Source organism: Bacillus rossius, chromosome 3, assembly GCF_032445375.1.
Source record: "Bacillus rossius redtenbacheri isolate Brsri chromosome 3, Brsri_v3, whole genome shotgun sequence".
NCBI lineage: Eukaryota > Metazoa > Arthropoda > Insecta > Phasmatodea > Bacillidae > Bacillus > Bacillus rossius.
Genome location: NC_086332.1, coordinates 57,915,492 through 57,933,668, shown reverse-complemented (window position 1 = coordinate 57,933,668; position 18,177 = coordinate 57,915,492). Strand labels below are relative to the sequence as shown.

The 18,177-nt window shown below is 35.8% G+C and overlaps 1 protein-coding gene across 12 annotated transcripts in view; it reads right to left on the bottom strand.

The window, feature by feature from the left end:
• LOC134530750 (protein transport protein Sec23A) overlaps window positions 1-18,177 on the bottom strand; it is a 77,018-nt gene that overhangs the window by 24,518 nt on the left and 34,323 nt on the right. For 5 of the 12 annotated variants that reach the window (XM_063365885.1, XM_063365887.1, XM_063365884.1 and 2 more), the window contains exons 7-12: window positions 13,972-14,246; window positions 12,767-12,909; window positions 7,973-8,124; window positions 5,526-5,632; window positions 3,223-3,376; window positions 950-1,101 (exon numbers count right to left, since the gene is read on the bottom strand). In XM_063365885.1, coding sequence (XP_063221955.1) covers window positions 950-1,101; window positions 3,223-3,376; window positions 5,526-5,632; window positions 7,973-8,124; window positions 12,767-12,909; window positions 13,972-14,246 — 983 coding nt within the window. Of the gene's footprint in view, window positions 1-949; window positions 1,102-3,222; window positions 3,377-5,525; window positions 5,633-7,972; window positions 8,125-12,766; window positions 12,910-13,971; window positions 14,247-17,817; window positions 17,860-18,177 lie in introns of all 12 variants that reach the window. The other 7 variants (XM_063365876.1, XM_063365881.1, XM_063365877.1 and 4 more) reach the window with 2 other exon arrangements.

Sequence of the window (18,177 nt, the reverse complement as noted above, 5' to 3'; positions counted from 1 at the left end):
CCACACTTCAAAGCACCACATTTTACATTTCTCCAGCACTTTACCCCCCTCCTGCATAAATCTCTCTCTGACTGTAATGTGTGTGCTAGTTTTTATAAGAGGAACTGACAAGAAAAGGTAGCTTGTTACCTTTTTAATATTCGGGAAGAGGAGTAGTAAAAATAAAATACAATAGGCGGGGAAGGGATACACTGACATAAAAAAGTGTAGCCTTCTTGTTGATCTTTTTGTTTGTAGGAGGGGTCGTAAAGAAGTAAAATGAGAGGGAGAGGAGTGAGAGAGGGGCGGGCGCAAGAATGTCACCTCACCACCTACGGTAATAACCTAATAATGTAGCACGGAAAGCGACACGAAACAAAATCTTCACGTGTGTGCATGGAATTCTATTGACAGATATACGGTGCTACCCGTATTCGACGGCACCCTTACAGTGAAAATGTTGGATTTAACTACCCAATAGGTGCGATCCAATCTCAAGAGTGATCCTTCAGACAGTACTTCATACTGATCCTTTTAATAACATCTCAGTGGTTTCTTGATGCACCCCTGATATCATGTCAACTGAAGCTGTTCACTAATATGTTTGCACTAGACAGCCAGTTAACTTGTAAAAACCCTCTAAAACATATTGGTGTGCTCTGTACACATTTGGAACTCATCTGGTGATTCTAGTGACACTTATTTTTACCTACAGACTTTCTTGTTTCTGACTTAATTGGTATTGGTATTTTTTTTTTGTTGAACAAGAAAAATTAGTGCTTATGGTTATGGAGAAAATGCTAAAATATTTTTAAAAACAAAGATAAAGATTATCTTCTTTAGTCTCAACCAATATTTTATGGTGGGTTCTCGGTTTGCAATGATGTAAGCATACTGAAAATTAGTTTTCACATTAAAAAACTAACTTCATAATTTCTTATACCTAAAACATACAAAGTGCATGTCTTACCTGTAAAATGATGTTTCATCTGGGCTGTTGTTAAAAACCTGTAGGAACTGCGAGCGTCTCAGGTGGTACATAAACTGTGGGTAGAGGCTAAAGTTTTCTGGAAGTCGGAAGCTATTTGGGTCATCTTTTCCATACTCTCCAAACTTCTGACACTATAATGACAGAAAATATACATATATTTGAATACTGCACATGATATTAAGAACACATTAAAATTTTACTAACAATACTTAAGCATAAATTATTACAATAATCATACAAGGACTAAAATTACAGCTGCATTAACACTAAAAATATAACGGTTCGTTATATACAAAATAAACAGATGTTCAACGCTGATTGTAATTTTGTTTTTATTTTTTCAAACAGAATGCCCCGACGAATCCAAACACTTCCAATGGTTCATTCACTCGTTTCATTCATACATCTGCCCGTCGAAAAACTGCTGGTAGCTCGCATGATGAGAAATTACCGAAAAATAATAGCGTAGATTAAGTCCTTCATTAATGTTTTGCTGCAAACACATGAAGTCAGTGCGGCCTCAAACGTGGCCGCACCCAGCGAAACCGAATTTCGCCCCGAGCCAAAACGCCTACGAAGGTGGCCGTAATTTCTAATTATTGTCCGAAAGAAAATAAAACAAATTAGGTTGACTTAATATTCGGCCTGGCTCTGACCACCAACGTGAAATTATCCATTAGTAAATTACATTATAATTTAGCGAGAAGCCACCGAACGCGACCTACTCGTCCAGCGTTTGACAGACGACTGGTGAAATCCTGCCACAGTCTCCTCCACGCAGGGAGTAGACGTCACATGACCTCACCGACCAATCACACGCACGCTTCATTCACGCTTACAGATACAAGCCAATCACAGAACAAGTTACACTACATGAAAAAACATTGTACATACAGAACTCTGGGCTTCCCCTGATCAGTCTCTTTTCAATTTTACATCGAAATCGGGGACTTCCATTCTCGTTCTCTCTCCCACACCGTGAGAGAGCAGTTATCACTCAGTTCCCATGCAGGGGAGGAATTACCGTCTTTATCTCGGTTGGCGGGGAAGCACTGTTCCTTTCTCACTCCCACTTGCAGGCCTCTCATGCCTCTCTTTCTAACCATAACACCAGCCCAGACACAGTACCGTGTTCTAGAATCATCCAACACGTTAATGCACATTATAAACAGCAATTATAATACAAATTACTTTACCAAATTAAAATCATTTCGAAATAACCTGAAAAATTAGGCCTAAACAGGCAAAAATCTAGAACAGCGGCTTCTTTGTGAATAATTACATAAAAATTACTAATGATAGAAAATGTCTGTTAAAATACAAGGTACATTCTTAAAACACATAGCAAGTGAAAATAACATATATTAATAGCCATAACATCTGATTATACTGTCTTATAATATACACACCACTCTAAAAACATTGACTTATTTATATTTACCTATACAAAAAGAAGTTTAAAAGAAAATTATTTAATTAGGAGGGCAGGGTTCTGCAACATTACAAAATGTACACTAAAATTCCAATTTTACGAAGCCAGATTTAACGAAGCAACAATTTTACAAATACATTCTCAGGAACCAGCTAAATATAGGAAATTTGTCACCAAAATATACATAATCAGTAAAAATACTTATAAAAATGCTATTATTTAACACACAGAATATATTTTGTGTGGGTTAATATTCTAATTATTATGTTCTTATAAGAACAAAAAAAAAATTGGACAATCCATTTAAAAATACAGCGACTGTAGCTTCTGCAAAGTAAGTGGGTGCGAGCAAAACTCGTCTAGTGGCTAGTGTATGCTGGCAGCAGTAGCGGCATCATGACATCGTATGGCTTACCCCTCCCTCCCGATTTTAATTCTTCAAGGCTAAAGTTAATCCTGTATAAGTTATTACGGCATCAAACATTAAATTAAATAAAATAATAATCAGTGGACTAAGTACACTTTATTAGTCACACAGTAGTATTTCTGCAGGAAAATCACAAACTTTGAAATTTCTTGGATGGAAAAATTTAGCAGGCCCGTTTCCCCCACCAAGTGCATTTTGCCACTGCTATATCTCACCTCATCCATGACTGTCTATGCCCACAATAAGTTAAAACAATCAATTCATAGCAACCATATTATAATTAAAAATATACATATTAGTGAATACCATGCCATACAACCCGTTGGGTGATAGGAAAATTGATAACTACCAAATAAATTCACTGTCTGCACAGGAAAATCACGGGACACTTACTAATCTGATGAGCATACGATCGACCCATCGCAGAACGTCCGGGCCATCATCGGTCTCGGCGCGGAACACAGCCGTGCGAGCCATCAGCACGGCCGCTGCCTCCTGGTCGAAACCTGCGCTGATGTGGTGCAGGTTCGCCGACGCGTCAGCCCAACTGCAAGGAAGAGTGTCGGGGCGTTCAACCAGCCAACTCCCGAGCTGCAGGACCCACAGCTGGCTCACGGCCTGGCGCTAGTCCTTGTCACTGGGGATCCTGGTTCCATGCAAGGCTCAATTTCTCAAGTGTCCATCACCAGGTATTGTAGCACACCTCGTTCAGACTGAAGGCCAAACTTTTCAAACAAACTGATTCGAAACATGTTTAAAAAACATTTTCAATTTAAATTCACGTAACTGATTCCATTAACAATAAGATACTGCAACTACTTTAACATGCATTAGTCCAATGATTCAGCTGTCCAAGCTGTAGCATCGCATTACAAGTCGTTTTGCTGTATCCACACGTCCTTCCTTCTGCCAAGTGTTGCACTGCTTCACCAGTATATGAGGGGTGGGGGGGACTAGAGTTGTATGAAGGTGCGCATCCATACCAGTCACAAGGATTATGGGTGAAAAACAGATGACACTTCATTAGCCAAGTGTACACACCTGTCTAGTTTGTCAATCTGTTGCATTGAATGTAACTAACTTCAAGGTTGGTAAGAGTACAGAAAACATTAATCAAGTTAAATTCCATTTACTAAGTGAAAATAATAACTTTTTACAAGTAATACTCCTGAAATAAGTAATCAGTAAAATTACAAATGTAATTCTTTGCATTAAATACTAAGTTGGTAAATTTTTTTTTAATTTTGCAAATACATATAAGGAAAAACTTGTTTGTCATCATTAAAAAATGTCGTGTGTAGCCTGACATAGTCATTAGTAGAGACAAGATTTTATGGTTTTATTTTTAGGACAATTTAGTTTTTATAACGGTAGATTTCAGTATTATTGTTTTTATTTTTTATTATTATAAATGGTGGTTTTCTTTCCATAAAAATAGTGTATTATTCAGCAAATTTGACACTAAAATATTTCTTAATACTTATTTCACAAAAATGGTCTCATTTTGACTGATACTTAATTCACTTATACAATAAAATCATTAATAATAGGCATACCTAAAACATTACTCAGAAAAATTAAAATAAACAGAAATTTTTTGTGTGTATGAAACTGTGCAAATGTCATTAATGTAAAAATGTGTACTAATAAGAGATGCAAGACCAAACAATGTAATATTAATACACTTTTGTATCAATTTAAGATTAATTAATAACATTCAATGAATTTATGATATTAAAAGATAACCTTTTTGTAATTTTAGTTAAAATTTTGTACAATTCCTGAGTAATATAATGTTTTAAGTTACATTTTAAGTTGCATTTACGTGTAATATATACGTATATATATTGTATTGACATACGTTACAGTGTTATTACCATTTAATCGCAATTCACCTTATAATCATGTCCCTAGTCATTAGTATTTTTTTTTATTTTTTTATTTTTATTTTTTTTGCTAACCACAGTCAGATCGTAATGGCCATTTATTTGCACCCAATGGTCAATTAAAGGTTTTTCTTTAATAATAATTAAGCTTGAATCCAGTGTATTAAACTCTGCAGATTCATCATTAAAAAGCTCATAAGCACATGAGAATTTATATCACAAGCTATGTTCTTACACTACAATAGTGAAATAATTCAAAAGCTTGTTCATACGTAAAGCTACTTTAGCTTGAAAGAAATGATCATCTTGGCGGAGTATATAAAATTTTGCTGGAAGAAAGAACTGATTTACTTAATACCCTGGGCTCTATGTGACGGTGATTGCAAATGCATTACACTCATGTGGCAAGGGTCGTGGGTACAATCCAAACACTTCAGTACAACGCCAAGTGGTTGCACTGATGCCCGTATTGAGTGCACGCACGTAATCGAATATTGATATCTCGCATGCATTGCATGCAACGCGCACGCTCTGTCTATTGCCAAGTAAACTATATTTTATAGCCCACACTTTTTGTGGTTAGTATGTACTACAATAGTTATGCGTTAGTTCTGGTTCACGTTCAGGTCATGGTTTTCGTTTTTACGTTCAAAATTGAACAAAATACGTTTTTGAAGTTATTTGTTCACTCATTTGTCAATATTTTTTTAATCTTTTTTCTATAGTTGCTACCAATTACATAAGCAAAATACATAAAATAATTTAAGAAATATTTAACAAAGGTGAGTACAATACCAATGATGTACTTACTTCCTAGCAATTGTGGTGACTCGTATTCTCTTTTGTCCAGATGAATGTTGGTATTGAGTGATGAACTGAACACAACCTCTGCCGCCTTGAGGAATTGGAGCTGAATGCTGAAACCATCCATTGTATTACTAAACAAGTGTGAGATAAAAAACACACAAAACACACAAGATTTAATGATAATGTATGCCAAAGAACTACAAATTACAGTCATGGCTACTTAATGATATCTAGTACATCCTAAAACAAAATACTGTTGGCACACAATAAATTTTTTTTGCAACATTAACTAAATAAATTTAGATGATTGTCAACTAGTTAATTAATTAATTCAGAATTTAAACTCTTAGTGCAGGAGAAAAAATTGTAGGTAAAGAGATTTTCTCAATGGTTTCAAACACAAAGTGATTGTCATTATTGTACATAATGAACGAGACACAGTGGATCCAACCTTTAACATTTAAAAACAACCAAAAAAAGTATTTAAGAAATTTTGAAAATTTTTAAATATAAAAATTATATGTAAGTTCAGTGGGTGGCAGGGTCAACGCACATCAAGATTTAAACTTAGCACCAAGCCTCAAGGAGCTCGCCTGACGGACAGGACTTCCCCTTCCTTTCCTCTTTCCCTTACCGATGTGCATCTTTCACGATAAGATGAGTGCTTCCCCTTTCGTGCATGCACAAAATTGGTAGGCAAGTTATGCTTAGAACAACAGCTAGCATTGGTGACACTCTTCATCAAGGCTTTGGCAGCTGAGGCTTATGGGTGAACATCACTCTTAATACTTGTGGCATCATGTAAGTTTGAAAAGACATTGGAACATGATGCAAAGAGCGTAGGGCCTTGGAAGCAATTTAACGCAAATGTTACATTGTTGCCCTGTGAGCCGATGCCTAGGGAACTGGGGATGTTATCAAGAGGCATTCAAAAAAGTCAGTTTTTATGTTTAGTTCTGGCGGAATATTACATGCGGGACTGCTAAGCTCTTATTTCTGTTATGGGTATGGTACCACCTTAATGGTACATCATGAGCTGCGAACATTTCCGGAGCTGTGGGAATGCAAAAGTGTATGTCATGTTAGTTCTCAGTAAAGGTGCTATAGAGTGGTGTAGGGTCATTTGGCTATGCTCTTCTTACATGGTGGAATTGTGTGAATACACCTTAGTGAAGTTTGTGCACAGTAGGGGTGTGGTCAGTTTCTTTTGCTTTTTTTGTGAGACCACCTATGCACCTGCACACGCTGGATTGAGGGTGAAGGATATGTTACACAACATGGATGCTAGTTTTTAGAGTTGGGAGATAGGCTTCATGATTTGTAAATGCATTTACTGTTTATGTAATAAGATTGCCATGCATGACATACTGAAAGTTAAAGAACGATATGATTACTGGCAAGCCACAAAAGTTGGTGTAGTTTTTTTCATGTCTTGATATTACGTGGGTGCTTACTCTTATGTCTGTTGTGTAGCTATTCAGAATTGTGCCTATGCTTAACAGACAATATCTGAATAATTTGGCTCGCAGTTCATTTGTGCATCTGCACACGTAATTAAGTGAAACTGTTGGTGCACAAAGTTCGAAGTTTGCAAAGGAAGGCTTGCATGCATGTAGTAACAATAGTCAGAGCCTATGACTACGGACTTGATAGATAGATATTTTGTAACGGACTTTGTGTTTCTTTAACATGGTAAAACTTAAGTTTATCTTGTTGCGTGATGTACAATATCTGTTTAGTATTTCATGTAAGTGTGCATACGTGCAGAAAACTTAAAATAATGTTTGATATCTGTTAATAAATTTTTTATATGTCACCATCTTTAATTGGAGTTCACCCTGCCTCACGTAACATTTTGAGGTTTATAAATTATAATATAACTTATTAATTGATGTAAATTAATTTTTGGTGTCTGTTTGTAAGTTTAATACAACACAAGCTTTGATAGGAGTCTAACTTGCCTTCTGTATGTTGGTATCGATTTATGTAATGAAATTATATGTGATTGTAAGTTCTGAAGGATCTGGCCTTGATAATTGTAACGGATTCTTTGCCCGAGTTAATTGAAATGATTAAACATATTATCATTCCAGATTTAATGCTTTATGTTAAGAGGGTTCTTCCTCTCAACTTGCAACTGTAAGATGCACACAACTTGGAACATGCACTCAGGCCTACTAGAAGGATTGCCCTTGTGTCTTGAAAGAAATGCGTAGGGGATGTGGATAGTGACCATGGCTGGTAGGTTCAGTGTCAATATTAAAAAGTGCTTGTCAGCAAAGTATTAGGTAAGATAATTTCAGATGGATAGCTCAAGGACAAATTATCACTGGAAAGTTCTGAGCTAAGTCCAAATATTGCATGATAAACTCATTCTATAAACGAAAGTTGTATAGTTAAGTTATGATATTAACATTTTTAATGAGGGAAGTTTATATAATATACAATACCTGACTGACAACTTCAAAAAACATAGCACACGTTGTGTGTGGATTAAATCCACAGAACTTCCACTGGCAAGTTCCACCCATTCCAATTTCCACATCCGACACACTTGCGGCTTTCACATTCAGAGACACGCACGGTCCAATGGCACCAGACACTGTAAAATTTTTTTACAAAATTAAAATCTGTAAATACAGTACAATTAGTACAAGGTTATACATGATATTAATTCTAAAACTAAAACACAAGTAAAATGTGGGGGAGAACTGGGTTTGTAAGGGATAGCCCAATTAAGTTTTATTAGTCTTATTAATTACTAATATTTACAATACTAATAAATAATTGTACTTGAAAATGTCCACTCACAAATCACTGGCAGTTAAAAATGTTTATTTGCAAGTCATTCCTTGTTTGTCAAGTTCCACAGTTTTCACTCCTCACTGGAGCTACACTCAACAGTGGTTTGCCCCTTACCTCACGCTTGTCCACACAAACAGTCTCATGCCACTCAGTCACACTCTCTCAATCCCGTCGCTCCACATCACACCATTCTCGAGGGGGTCTCGCACCCTCTTCACCAATGTCGCACTTCCCATCACTTGAGGAACTCTACAAACTCTCGGAACTTCCGCAAAGGTCAGCATTGCTGGTTATATACCAGTGGCGCACTTCTCAAACTGACAAGGGGAGCTGTGACTAGTCGCATCATCCCGGGCCGACCTGACGCCCGAAAAGTTCAGAAAGGCAAGGCTTATTCATGTCACTTCTCGCAGCGGCCTCTGTAAGACTGCAATTCCCAGGCAGCTACAGCCCGTGGTGAAATGATGCGCGGGGAGCGGAGGGGGGGTGGGTAGCGAGGACCTTTATTATCCAGCCAGGCATACGTGGCATGCCTTACGTCAATGGACGGCGCGTGACGTCAGTGGCAGTGCAGGGCTGCCAGCCAGCTGCAAACTTGGCACGTCACGGATCTGTCTGCGTTTGTAACATTATAATATACGTAATGCTGAATTAAAGACCTTTTACAGTATTTATGAAAGGCACAAACGATGAGTTGTGCACAGTAACACACAACTTTTTGTATTTATATATAAAATTAACCTAATTTTAGTTAGACATGAGACATAAAAAAAATTTTTTTTAGTGGAAAAAAACTTTGCTTCCCAGAAAAAAAAAAGAAAAAAGAAAATAAAATAATGAATTGTATCATCTCATTTGTTTACATTTTTAGTTGTTTTATAATTGAGGACAAGACGTAACTGTTCATTGTTTGAAAATATGTCTTAGAATGTGTTTTATAGTTTTTTCATCCTTTCCCTTTGTTCACATTTAATATAGTTGATTTTATAACATCTAAAAATGTACAGATTGTGTGTTTCTGCCCTGTTTATACCAGATTATAGAATTTGGCATACTGCTTTATTTAGTACTTAACCATGAGTCTGCATGATTTAACAGTAACTTATCTTTAATTTGTTGGTTGAATTTTTGAAGGTTATAGATGTCACCTATACATGTAAACCTAATGTTTTCAAGAGATATCGGGTATAGTTTCAGTTACTTAACGCTGTTATTCCAAAATAAAATATTCTTAATTTTAAACGCATATGTAGGGTCATGATTACATGGTGTATTGCGATAAAACTTTGTCTTTGTCTTACATATTCAACACTGTTTATGGTAAGTTTTAGTTACCATTTTTCGGGTCCATATATATTTACAATTCACATCTGCACACATCATTTTACCAGAACATTCATATCTGTTTAAATATAAAGGTTTTATTTATACATATAAATATCTTATTTCATGGTAATTTAAAAAAAAAGTGTTGTCAATGCAAGTTAGGCCCAAATTCACAATACAGTTTTTTTCCCTGATTTTTATTCACTTACTGGAAGTATTATCTGAACAGTTAGAGATCATTTTGCCACAAACAAATAAACCTATAATACATATAAGTATTTAATTAAAAAAAATTTCCTTCCCCAGATGTGTAGACGTCACACTATTTTCAGCACCATTCTCGAAAGGGATCGTCCATTAATCACGTGAGGCTCGAAAAGGGGAGGAGGGGGGGGTCGGGAATAATCACGAAATATCACAAGGGGGAGGGGGGTGTAGAGAGATATCACATGTATTTATTTTTTCGCGCGATTTCTACTAAACCGAAAAGCGACGCGTGACCTAGACTCGCCGTAGCTAGGCAACAACATCCCCGCCCGCCGCAACATGAACCACCCGGCTCGGCTTGCCAGTCGCCAGTAAGACTGATTTTGGCGCCGAATACATGCGTAAATCACATATAAGCCTTTCCTTTATTATTTTTATGCCCGTGAGAATAAACCTGCAACCTTAATGTGTGTCTGGACATTTTTATCACTGTGCTTAATTTTCCAGAATTACATTTAGGGATGTGCGAAAGTGACTTTATCCACACGAAATGAAAGTGAAAGAAAATTTATCAAGTTTCGCGAAAGTGAAACGAAAATGAATTTTTCTATGAGATAAATATATTCTTAACGAAAGTTAAGCGAAATTTTTTAATTAACAAAGAAAAAAAGTGCCCCAAAATTTGCTCTTCAGTAATAAATTCTATTACATAAATCATTTTGGTACCTTTTGATGTATATATAAATATTACTATTTAATAAAATCAACATCCGCCCTAGACCACACAACACAGCCCCATGTCACTCGTAAATTTCAAGAATCAATCCAGATCTTTCAGCGCACAGACTATTTCCTTTACAGTCGTAATGTCGCAGTCTATGATAATATATTTATCACGTGCATGGTACTGATGAAAAAATACGTGAATACTGCGGAACGGCCGCCATCTTGCACCACTGTCACACATGGCTAGCTCAGGAAGCTGTAAACTAGGCAATGGACATGGTCAAAACAAAACATAACAAATGGTTGCTGCCAAGTGGTCATTACATGCAGTGACTTGTTGACCTTTTTGTCTAATTGGCTGTATATTATGAGGATTTTATATGCCAGTCAGAGTATGTAAAATTTAAATAAAGCAGACGACAATGTTTTTGTTTGGCTGTGCGCGAATAAAAGTAGTTACGTTCTTTGTTTATGTGTATACGGTAAATACTAAATAGTGTACTAACAGTTCTGGAATGTATGTTTTACGAATATAGTACCTACACTACTGTTTGAAAGCAAATGAATCAGGTAATTTTTCAAATATTGCATGATTTTGTTTTGATACCTAGGCCTACTGTAATCACGGTTGAATTTTGTTTACTTTATCTGCCATGTTTGTTCAAATTATGATTTTACCGTATTTTCATTAACGTGAGTTTTTTTCATCACCACGTAAATTAATCTTAATGGAAATCTTTTTTCTAATTAATGTCTTTATATGATTTGCATATGTTATTACATTATTAGTAATAACAAGCAAATCATATAAAGACATTACAGTAGAATCTCAGTGCTAAGTACTTACAGGTACCTCAAGTTTTTGTACTTAGCACTGAAACATGCATACATATCTTTACAAAGAGAAAAAAATATATAAAAAAATAGCTACAGGAGAGCCGCAATGCCATATGTATTCGCAACTGCGACTTGCTTTTTTCCCCGTGTCTAGTTCTCTGAGTATATCCACTTTTTCCTTAAGCGTGAATTGCTTTCGTTTCTTTTTATCTCCAGGATCATTCATATTGTAGCACAAATACAATGCGGTGTTTAAATAACGTAACCTGAAAATAAACTCAACAATAACAATAAACAATCCCGGCACAGACATCAAACAGTATTTTTAGCGTAGCGTAACACTTTTGTCTAAATAATTAATACTTCTCTCAAACCTCCGTCTTTCGATGTATCGAATGGTGTTGTGTTGCTCACGTCGCATACTACGTACGGTATAATCTATGGTTGTGCGCGCAACTGTTTGTTAACTTTGTTTTGAGAATTTAGAGGTTAGAAAATACGTTGCGTTGGTATTTGTGTATCTTTGTTCTACTACATTAATCATTTAGCTGGAAATTTATTTACCAGTTTAAGTAAATTTTGGTGAAGTAATGCCACGCTACTAGTAGAATTTATACGTTATAGTGAAAATGATACTTTAAACTGAAACCATTTTGCATGGCGAAGATACGATTTTTGGCGGGGACTTAAAAAAAATTTGTTAAGTGAAATATACTTTATAATAAGGAACGTTATTGTACCGGTATTATACTGTACATTTTTATTAAATTACGATTTCTTTTTCAACTAGAACAAACGAACTTCGGTAAGCTATTGAACTTTCGTTTGGCTCGAAATATTTCGCTAAAAACGAACTTCGACAGATGAAATTCTTACTGAAATCGAAAATGAAAGTAGCAAAATTTCGATTTCGGTATCGGTATACCGAACATTCGCACAACCCTAATTACATTAGATTATACCTATATTTAAAGATAATATTCTGAAAATTTTAAAAATATTTTGTTCCAAAATAATACACGTGATTTATTGGGGAGGGAGGGGGGGGGGGGGGGGGAAAGTCTAAAACCTCACCACAAATCACTAGTGTGAAGAAGGGTTAAAAATTTGCTAAAAAAACATCACGTGATTAGTGGACGACCCCAAAACCAGATTATTAAGATGAATACAAACAACAACAATTCATAAAGTTGGCAAAGGTTTCAACAATGGCTTGTGGTAAGGGGGACCATCTCAACACTTGCCTTAATGATTTCGAGAAAATATGGGCTACTTATATTAATCAAAAGTTTTAACACTGGAATACCTTCTTTGGCAACATGACTAAGTGTTGCAACACAAACCTTTTAATTCTCGGGAGAGTTTCACTTCCATAGTTCCATTAAAAGCCATCTTGAATTCTCCTTTCTGATCTCGTGAGAAAACTCTTTGGAATGTTTGCTTGAAAAGAGAAGAGTTGAAGGAGTCTCCCATGACCATATGACCCCTAAAAAGTGACATAAAATAGTTCATATTTGAAAAAGTAGTACTCAAAATAAAAGATAAATGGAAAATAAACACTGTACATACAATTTATTACATTATCAATTATCTTATCATTATCATTACCATTATAACATAAAGCTATAAATTCCAAATCCAATATGCAGAATACGGAAGTAATATGTTATAGTGTTATAGTACACACATAACTAAAACAAAGTAAATGACAATCTCTCCAATAAAGTATATTTGTACAACACTACAGATGCTAACGACAAAACATTTGAACGTTGCAGTTCTACAGTTGGATTTGTGGACTGTCAGTGGTCTGCAAATTTTTCAGGCTCTATAGTAGTGTTTCCTTTCTACTGCCAAACCATTACAAATTTATGTCACTGCATTCATTCTGGCAAATGTTAAGAGATGACAAGTCTGTATGTCTCCCTCCCATTGTATCAACTTTCTCATCTCATCCATTATTATTTTTAAATCAATTTTTGAAAATATCTTATGAATAATAAATAAATATGAATAAATTGACACACAACCAGTTTAAGTGTGGTGCATTCAGAAGCTCGTGAAAAGAGGAAGGGCTCAGCCTGTCAGACAGAACTGACATGTGGGGGATAGCCGATCCGTCGGCCGGTTTTTTATTTAGTTTACATATGTGCCAAGAAAGACATAGTCATAATGTGGACTGATGATCATGAACTGACAGTCCGAACTGTAGGTGTGTGGGGAGAAGCCAGGAAAGGTGGAACTGTATCAGTTCAGCCTGTCAGTCCGAAATAAAGACCAAACTGTGCGTTATGGGGCCCCTCAGTTAATACACTGTAGGTGACGAACACACGCTATCTATACTGTATTTCAGCTGTTCCCAATTTTTTTTTTGGCCAGGGTACTCTATGATTGACTTTTCTTTTGGCGAAACCCCAACTCTTTGAAAGAAAGTTATTTTACAATAACTGTGCCTGCTTTATATGACATTCGTCCTGACTCACGGAACCCCAAGGTTCTGCGGAACACCTTTTAGGAACCGCTACTGCAGTTGATTCATGCACTGTACCCAGTAGAGTTGCAGCACTGCTTCATCTCCATGAGTCCCGTTTGGTCCAGGGCGCACGAGTAGATGTCGATGGCGTGTCCGTTCGTGGCCGCGCGGAACGCGAGCGCCTCGTAGTGCTTGATGGCCTTCTTCATGTACTTGGCGTTGTCCTTGTGGATGTCGTGGTGGGACCTGATTGGCTCGCGCAGGTCGTCATTCACCACCTGGCCTGGGCCCTGGGAGCACGGCCCTCCCACGAACAGCATGATGCGCGCACCTGTGTTCGGGTAGGCAGACTGCCCGAGCAAAGCAGAACACCTATCATCAGGTCAAAATGCTTTCCATCCTAAAAAGGTGTGTTCAATTTACAGTGCCGACATTACAATACTATTAACACAGTTACAATACACCCATGTTTTCAACATTATATTTCAAAAAATTTAATTGGTAACTGTAATAGTAGACGCTAGCAATAAACACGTGTATTCACTCGAAAGAAATATTCAACACCCAAGTATTTCACTTTAGCCAATTGAAGAAACAGGTATACGACCGTTGCCACGTGGACAATAGAGTAAGCAGATGTTGCTCAAGGCCATGCGGGCAGAAGGGACTGGCTAAGGGACAGTTTCTTTTGAGTGTATATTCTCAGAATTGTATATTTTATACATATAAGAGACACAAATAGGCATTTTTACTTATATTAAGTGCCTAACTACGTATTTACGTGGCATTTGTGTGCATATCATGTAGAATCTAACTCCTTCAACTTTTAGAATGGCAATATCTTAGGAATGGTGATTCTTAGGAAAAAAAAGTATTCGGGCAAATTTTGTAGATAATTCTATAATCTACAATTTTTGTCTGGGCTATATTTTTGATAAAACTTAGTTTTTGAGGCAAATCCAAAAAAAAAAAAACAGAAATTTTTGACCTTTGACCTTAAATAACTTTTTTAGCACACATGGGATCTATGGGAACTTTTGGCACTTTATTTATAATGGTGTACCCAATGTCTTTACCAAAATTCAGCTCTGTCGGAATTTTTGTTATTTGATCACTATTTTTATGTCTATTTTGACCGGACTAATATGTACCCACTGCCTGGTGCAGAAGTTCGACTGCCAGCAATTCAGGGGAAAAAACTTGTAAGACCAAATATCACAAAAAGTGCTATATTTTAACTAACAGCCTATTAAATTTATTTAGTTTAGCTTTTCAACATGCTCGGAGCATGCTTACAAGTTACAGGCCCAAAGCCACATTATTTTTACATAACTGAGATACTTAAAGCAAAACTTAGCCAGGGCTCCTAAAAATGTTTTTTTAATGTGAACCAACTATACAGATATTCATTAAAACGTAACACTAATTCTGACACATCAAAATAACAGTACCATATTATCAGTGCATACTTAATTAAAAATTTTAAAAATGTAAAAACAATTGTCTCAACACATTTTGACATAATATGTAGTACGACTGCTAGGCCTGCAATAAATTTTAAAATAACTGTAAATGAGCTGCAGCAATTTATTGTTTGGCATATTTATTTGTTACTGATTTGCAAATTTTTATTATTTCTACTTATACTCAACAAAATAATAGGAAAGAAAATTCCACTAACAGTAAAAAAATTACAATTTAGCAGAAAATTAAAAAATATATATTAAAACATGTATAAAAATATATAACTAAGCACACAAAAGCACAACACAAGAAGCACACCAAGCAGACACTTAAAAAATAAATGTGCAAGTGATCACATCAAAACATGAAAGCCACAAAGTAAGGCACAGCAGGACACCACATAAACACTACACACATGAGCACAGAACAGCACATCCTGTAACCCCAAGTCTGCATTGATGTTAGTGTGTTGGCACTTTGTCACTGGGAGGTGGTGATCTAATTCCTTAAGGGGCCCGCCTACCTGGTCACACACACGGTGTGCAGAGCTTCAGGAAAAACAACGCGATTTCAAAACTACTCAAGATATCCGAGTGGGGTGTGTTTACGAAAAGCATTTAAGTATTCGCTGAGGCCCGAAAAGTACTTTTAATTTTGGATCATGTTTTTAAACTGTATTTCTAGAAGAGTTAAAATGGCTGAAACGCATGTTTTCAGAGTAATTTTTAGGTGTAAAACAAGTGGTACAGATTCTTGAAAGCACTTAAGGGGCTTGCATTACATCTTTATCTTCATTTCCCCGTAATATAAAAATACGGTCACCGCACAAATTTCACAGTTATCAATTGACGACGAGAAGACTGCGCGCCAGTTCAGAGCCTTGAGCTTAGAGGCGATACCGCGCTAGAAATACCATCGAGCGTCGCGCTTATCATTCCGCCTCACTAACACACATACACCCCTGACGAGGCGGGCCCCTTAAGGGTTTCCGCCTACCGGGCACACATACGGTGCGCAGAGCTTCAGGAAAAAGAATGCGATTTCAAAACTACTCAAGATATCCGAGTGGGATCTGCTTACGAAAAGCATTTAAGAGTTCGCTGAGGGCCAAAAAGTACATACTTTTGATTTCGGATTAAGTTTTTAAACTGTACTTTTAGAAGAGTTAAAATGGCTAGCTAAAACGCATGTTTTCAGAGTAATCTTTAGGCGTAAAACAACCGGCACAGATACTTGAAAGCACTAATTTTCAAGTTACATCATACTCAAAATATGTCGAATCTATTGCATCAAGTCGAATTGAATTGTGAATATTGTTCTCAGCAAGGTTGTACTACAATTATTTTGTAAATACTGGATTGAAGTAAAAAAATTATATCTTAACATTTGAAATGTTGAACTTAATAAGTGATTAACCAATTTTGCCCTATATATAACACCATTCAATAAAATTCCTAAACAAGCCATACATAATATTAATATTGAGCATTCACAAAAGCTAACCTGATTGTCACATTTGATTTTTTTTTAAGTAACCAACTTTATTCGTGTAAAACACATACAATCTTTGACTTACATGTTTTAAAGACTCACAACAAATGCCCAGCTTCACATCAGATGCAAAGCTTTGCATCACAACCTAAGCTTTAAATAAAACAAATAGCAAATTTCCTGGCAAAGTCAAACAGAATATTAAAAAGAATTTCAATGCATTCACTGAGTCGAAGCTTCGCACAGGCCTAATACCTATGCTGCTTACAACATATTTGTGTTTTATTGAAAATTTTGTTACCTCATTATCTACTTTTTTTTAAGTTATAAAATAATTTGTAACTAAAATTTTTTGTTTGACTAATTTTATTATAGTAATCACTTGTATGTTAAATTTCTGTGTTACACAACTGGGTAATGGATAGGACTAATTTCTATTGTCTCTTGTTGGGACGTTACTACACATAAACCTGGCCAGTTAGGTCTTAAAAACTAGTCATGCATTGCAAACCAACAAACATACATGAAAAGTCATGCAGCTTTCAAAATATTTTAGTTCTTAGTTCACACAAAAATTCCAATTTTGTCTCTATCCGTACATAAATATAATCTCACATTCATCTTAACTTTCCTCTAGTTCACCTAACTGCTACAATATCAAAAGCCTTTTCCTACATTTTTACTGCTTAATTATTTAAGGAGGTTGTACACCATTTAAAGAGTAAAGTTTTTTTCTTTCAAAATATAATAACAAAGAATTACTTGCAGACGTGCAATTGAAATTTTAAAAAAAAAATTGTAGCTTTAATGATTCTACAAGATGATGTTAGTGTATTAACATGTAGTAGGAAACACTGTACTGTAAATGTGTTGTGTATGCAGAGCACACAGTACTGAACAGAACTGGTACAGGGCCAACCCACGCCCACACCAGCAATCCCACACACAAAGTTACTGATCATTTACCCTTACTGCACTGTCTTTTGAAGAAACCAAGCCGAGAGAAACCTATATCAAAGAAATACAAGTTATACAACACACAAGAAATTAACACTGAGATTCTAAATACAAGCCAGAAGTAAATTACATACACGAAACTACGAATGCATGCAATCAGTTAAAACATAACTACCAAATTATAAAATGTTTACAGACGTATTAACAGAAATCACATACGTGCAATATTGAATAACTTCCAACACAAAAAGTTAACTAGAAATAATTTTTTTTTTCTTCAAAAATCATGAAATTTTTTCACACACAAATTTGATTTCAGTTGTGCAAAACTATATATATAAAAAAATCATACAGCTATTGTGAAAACTA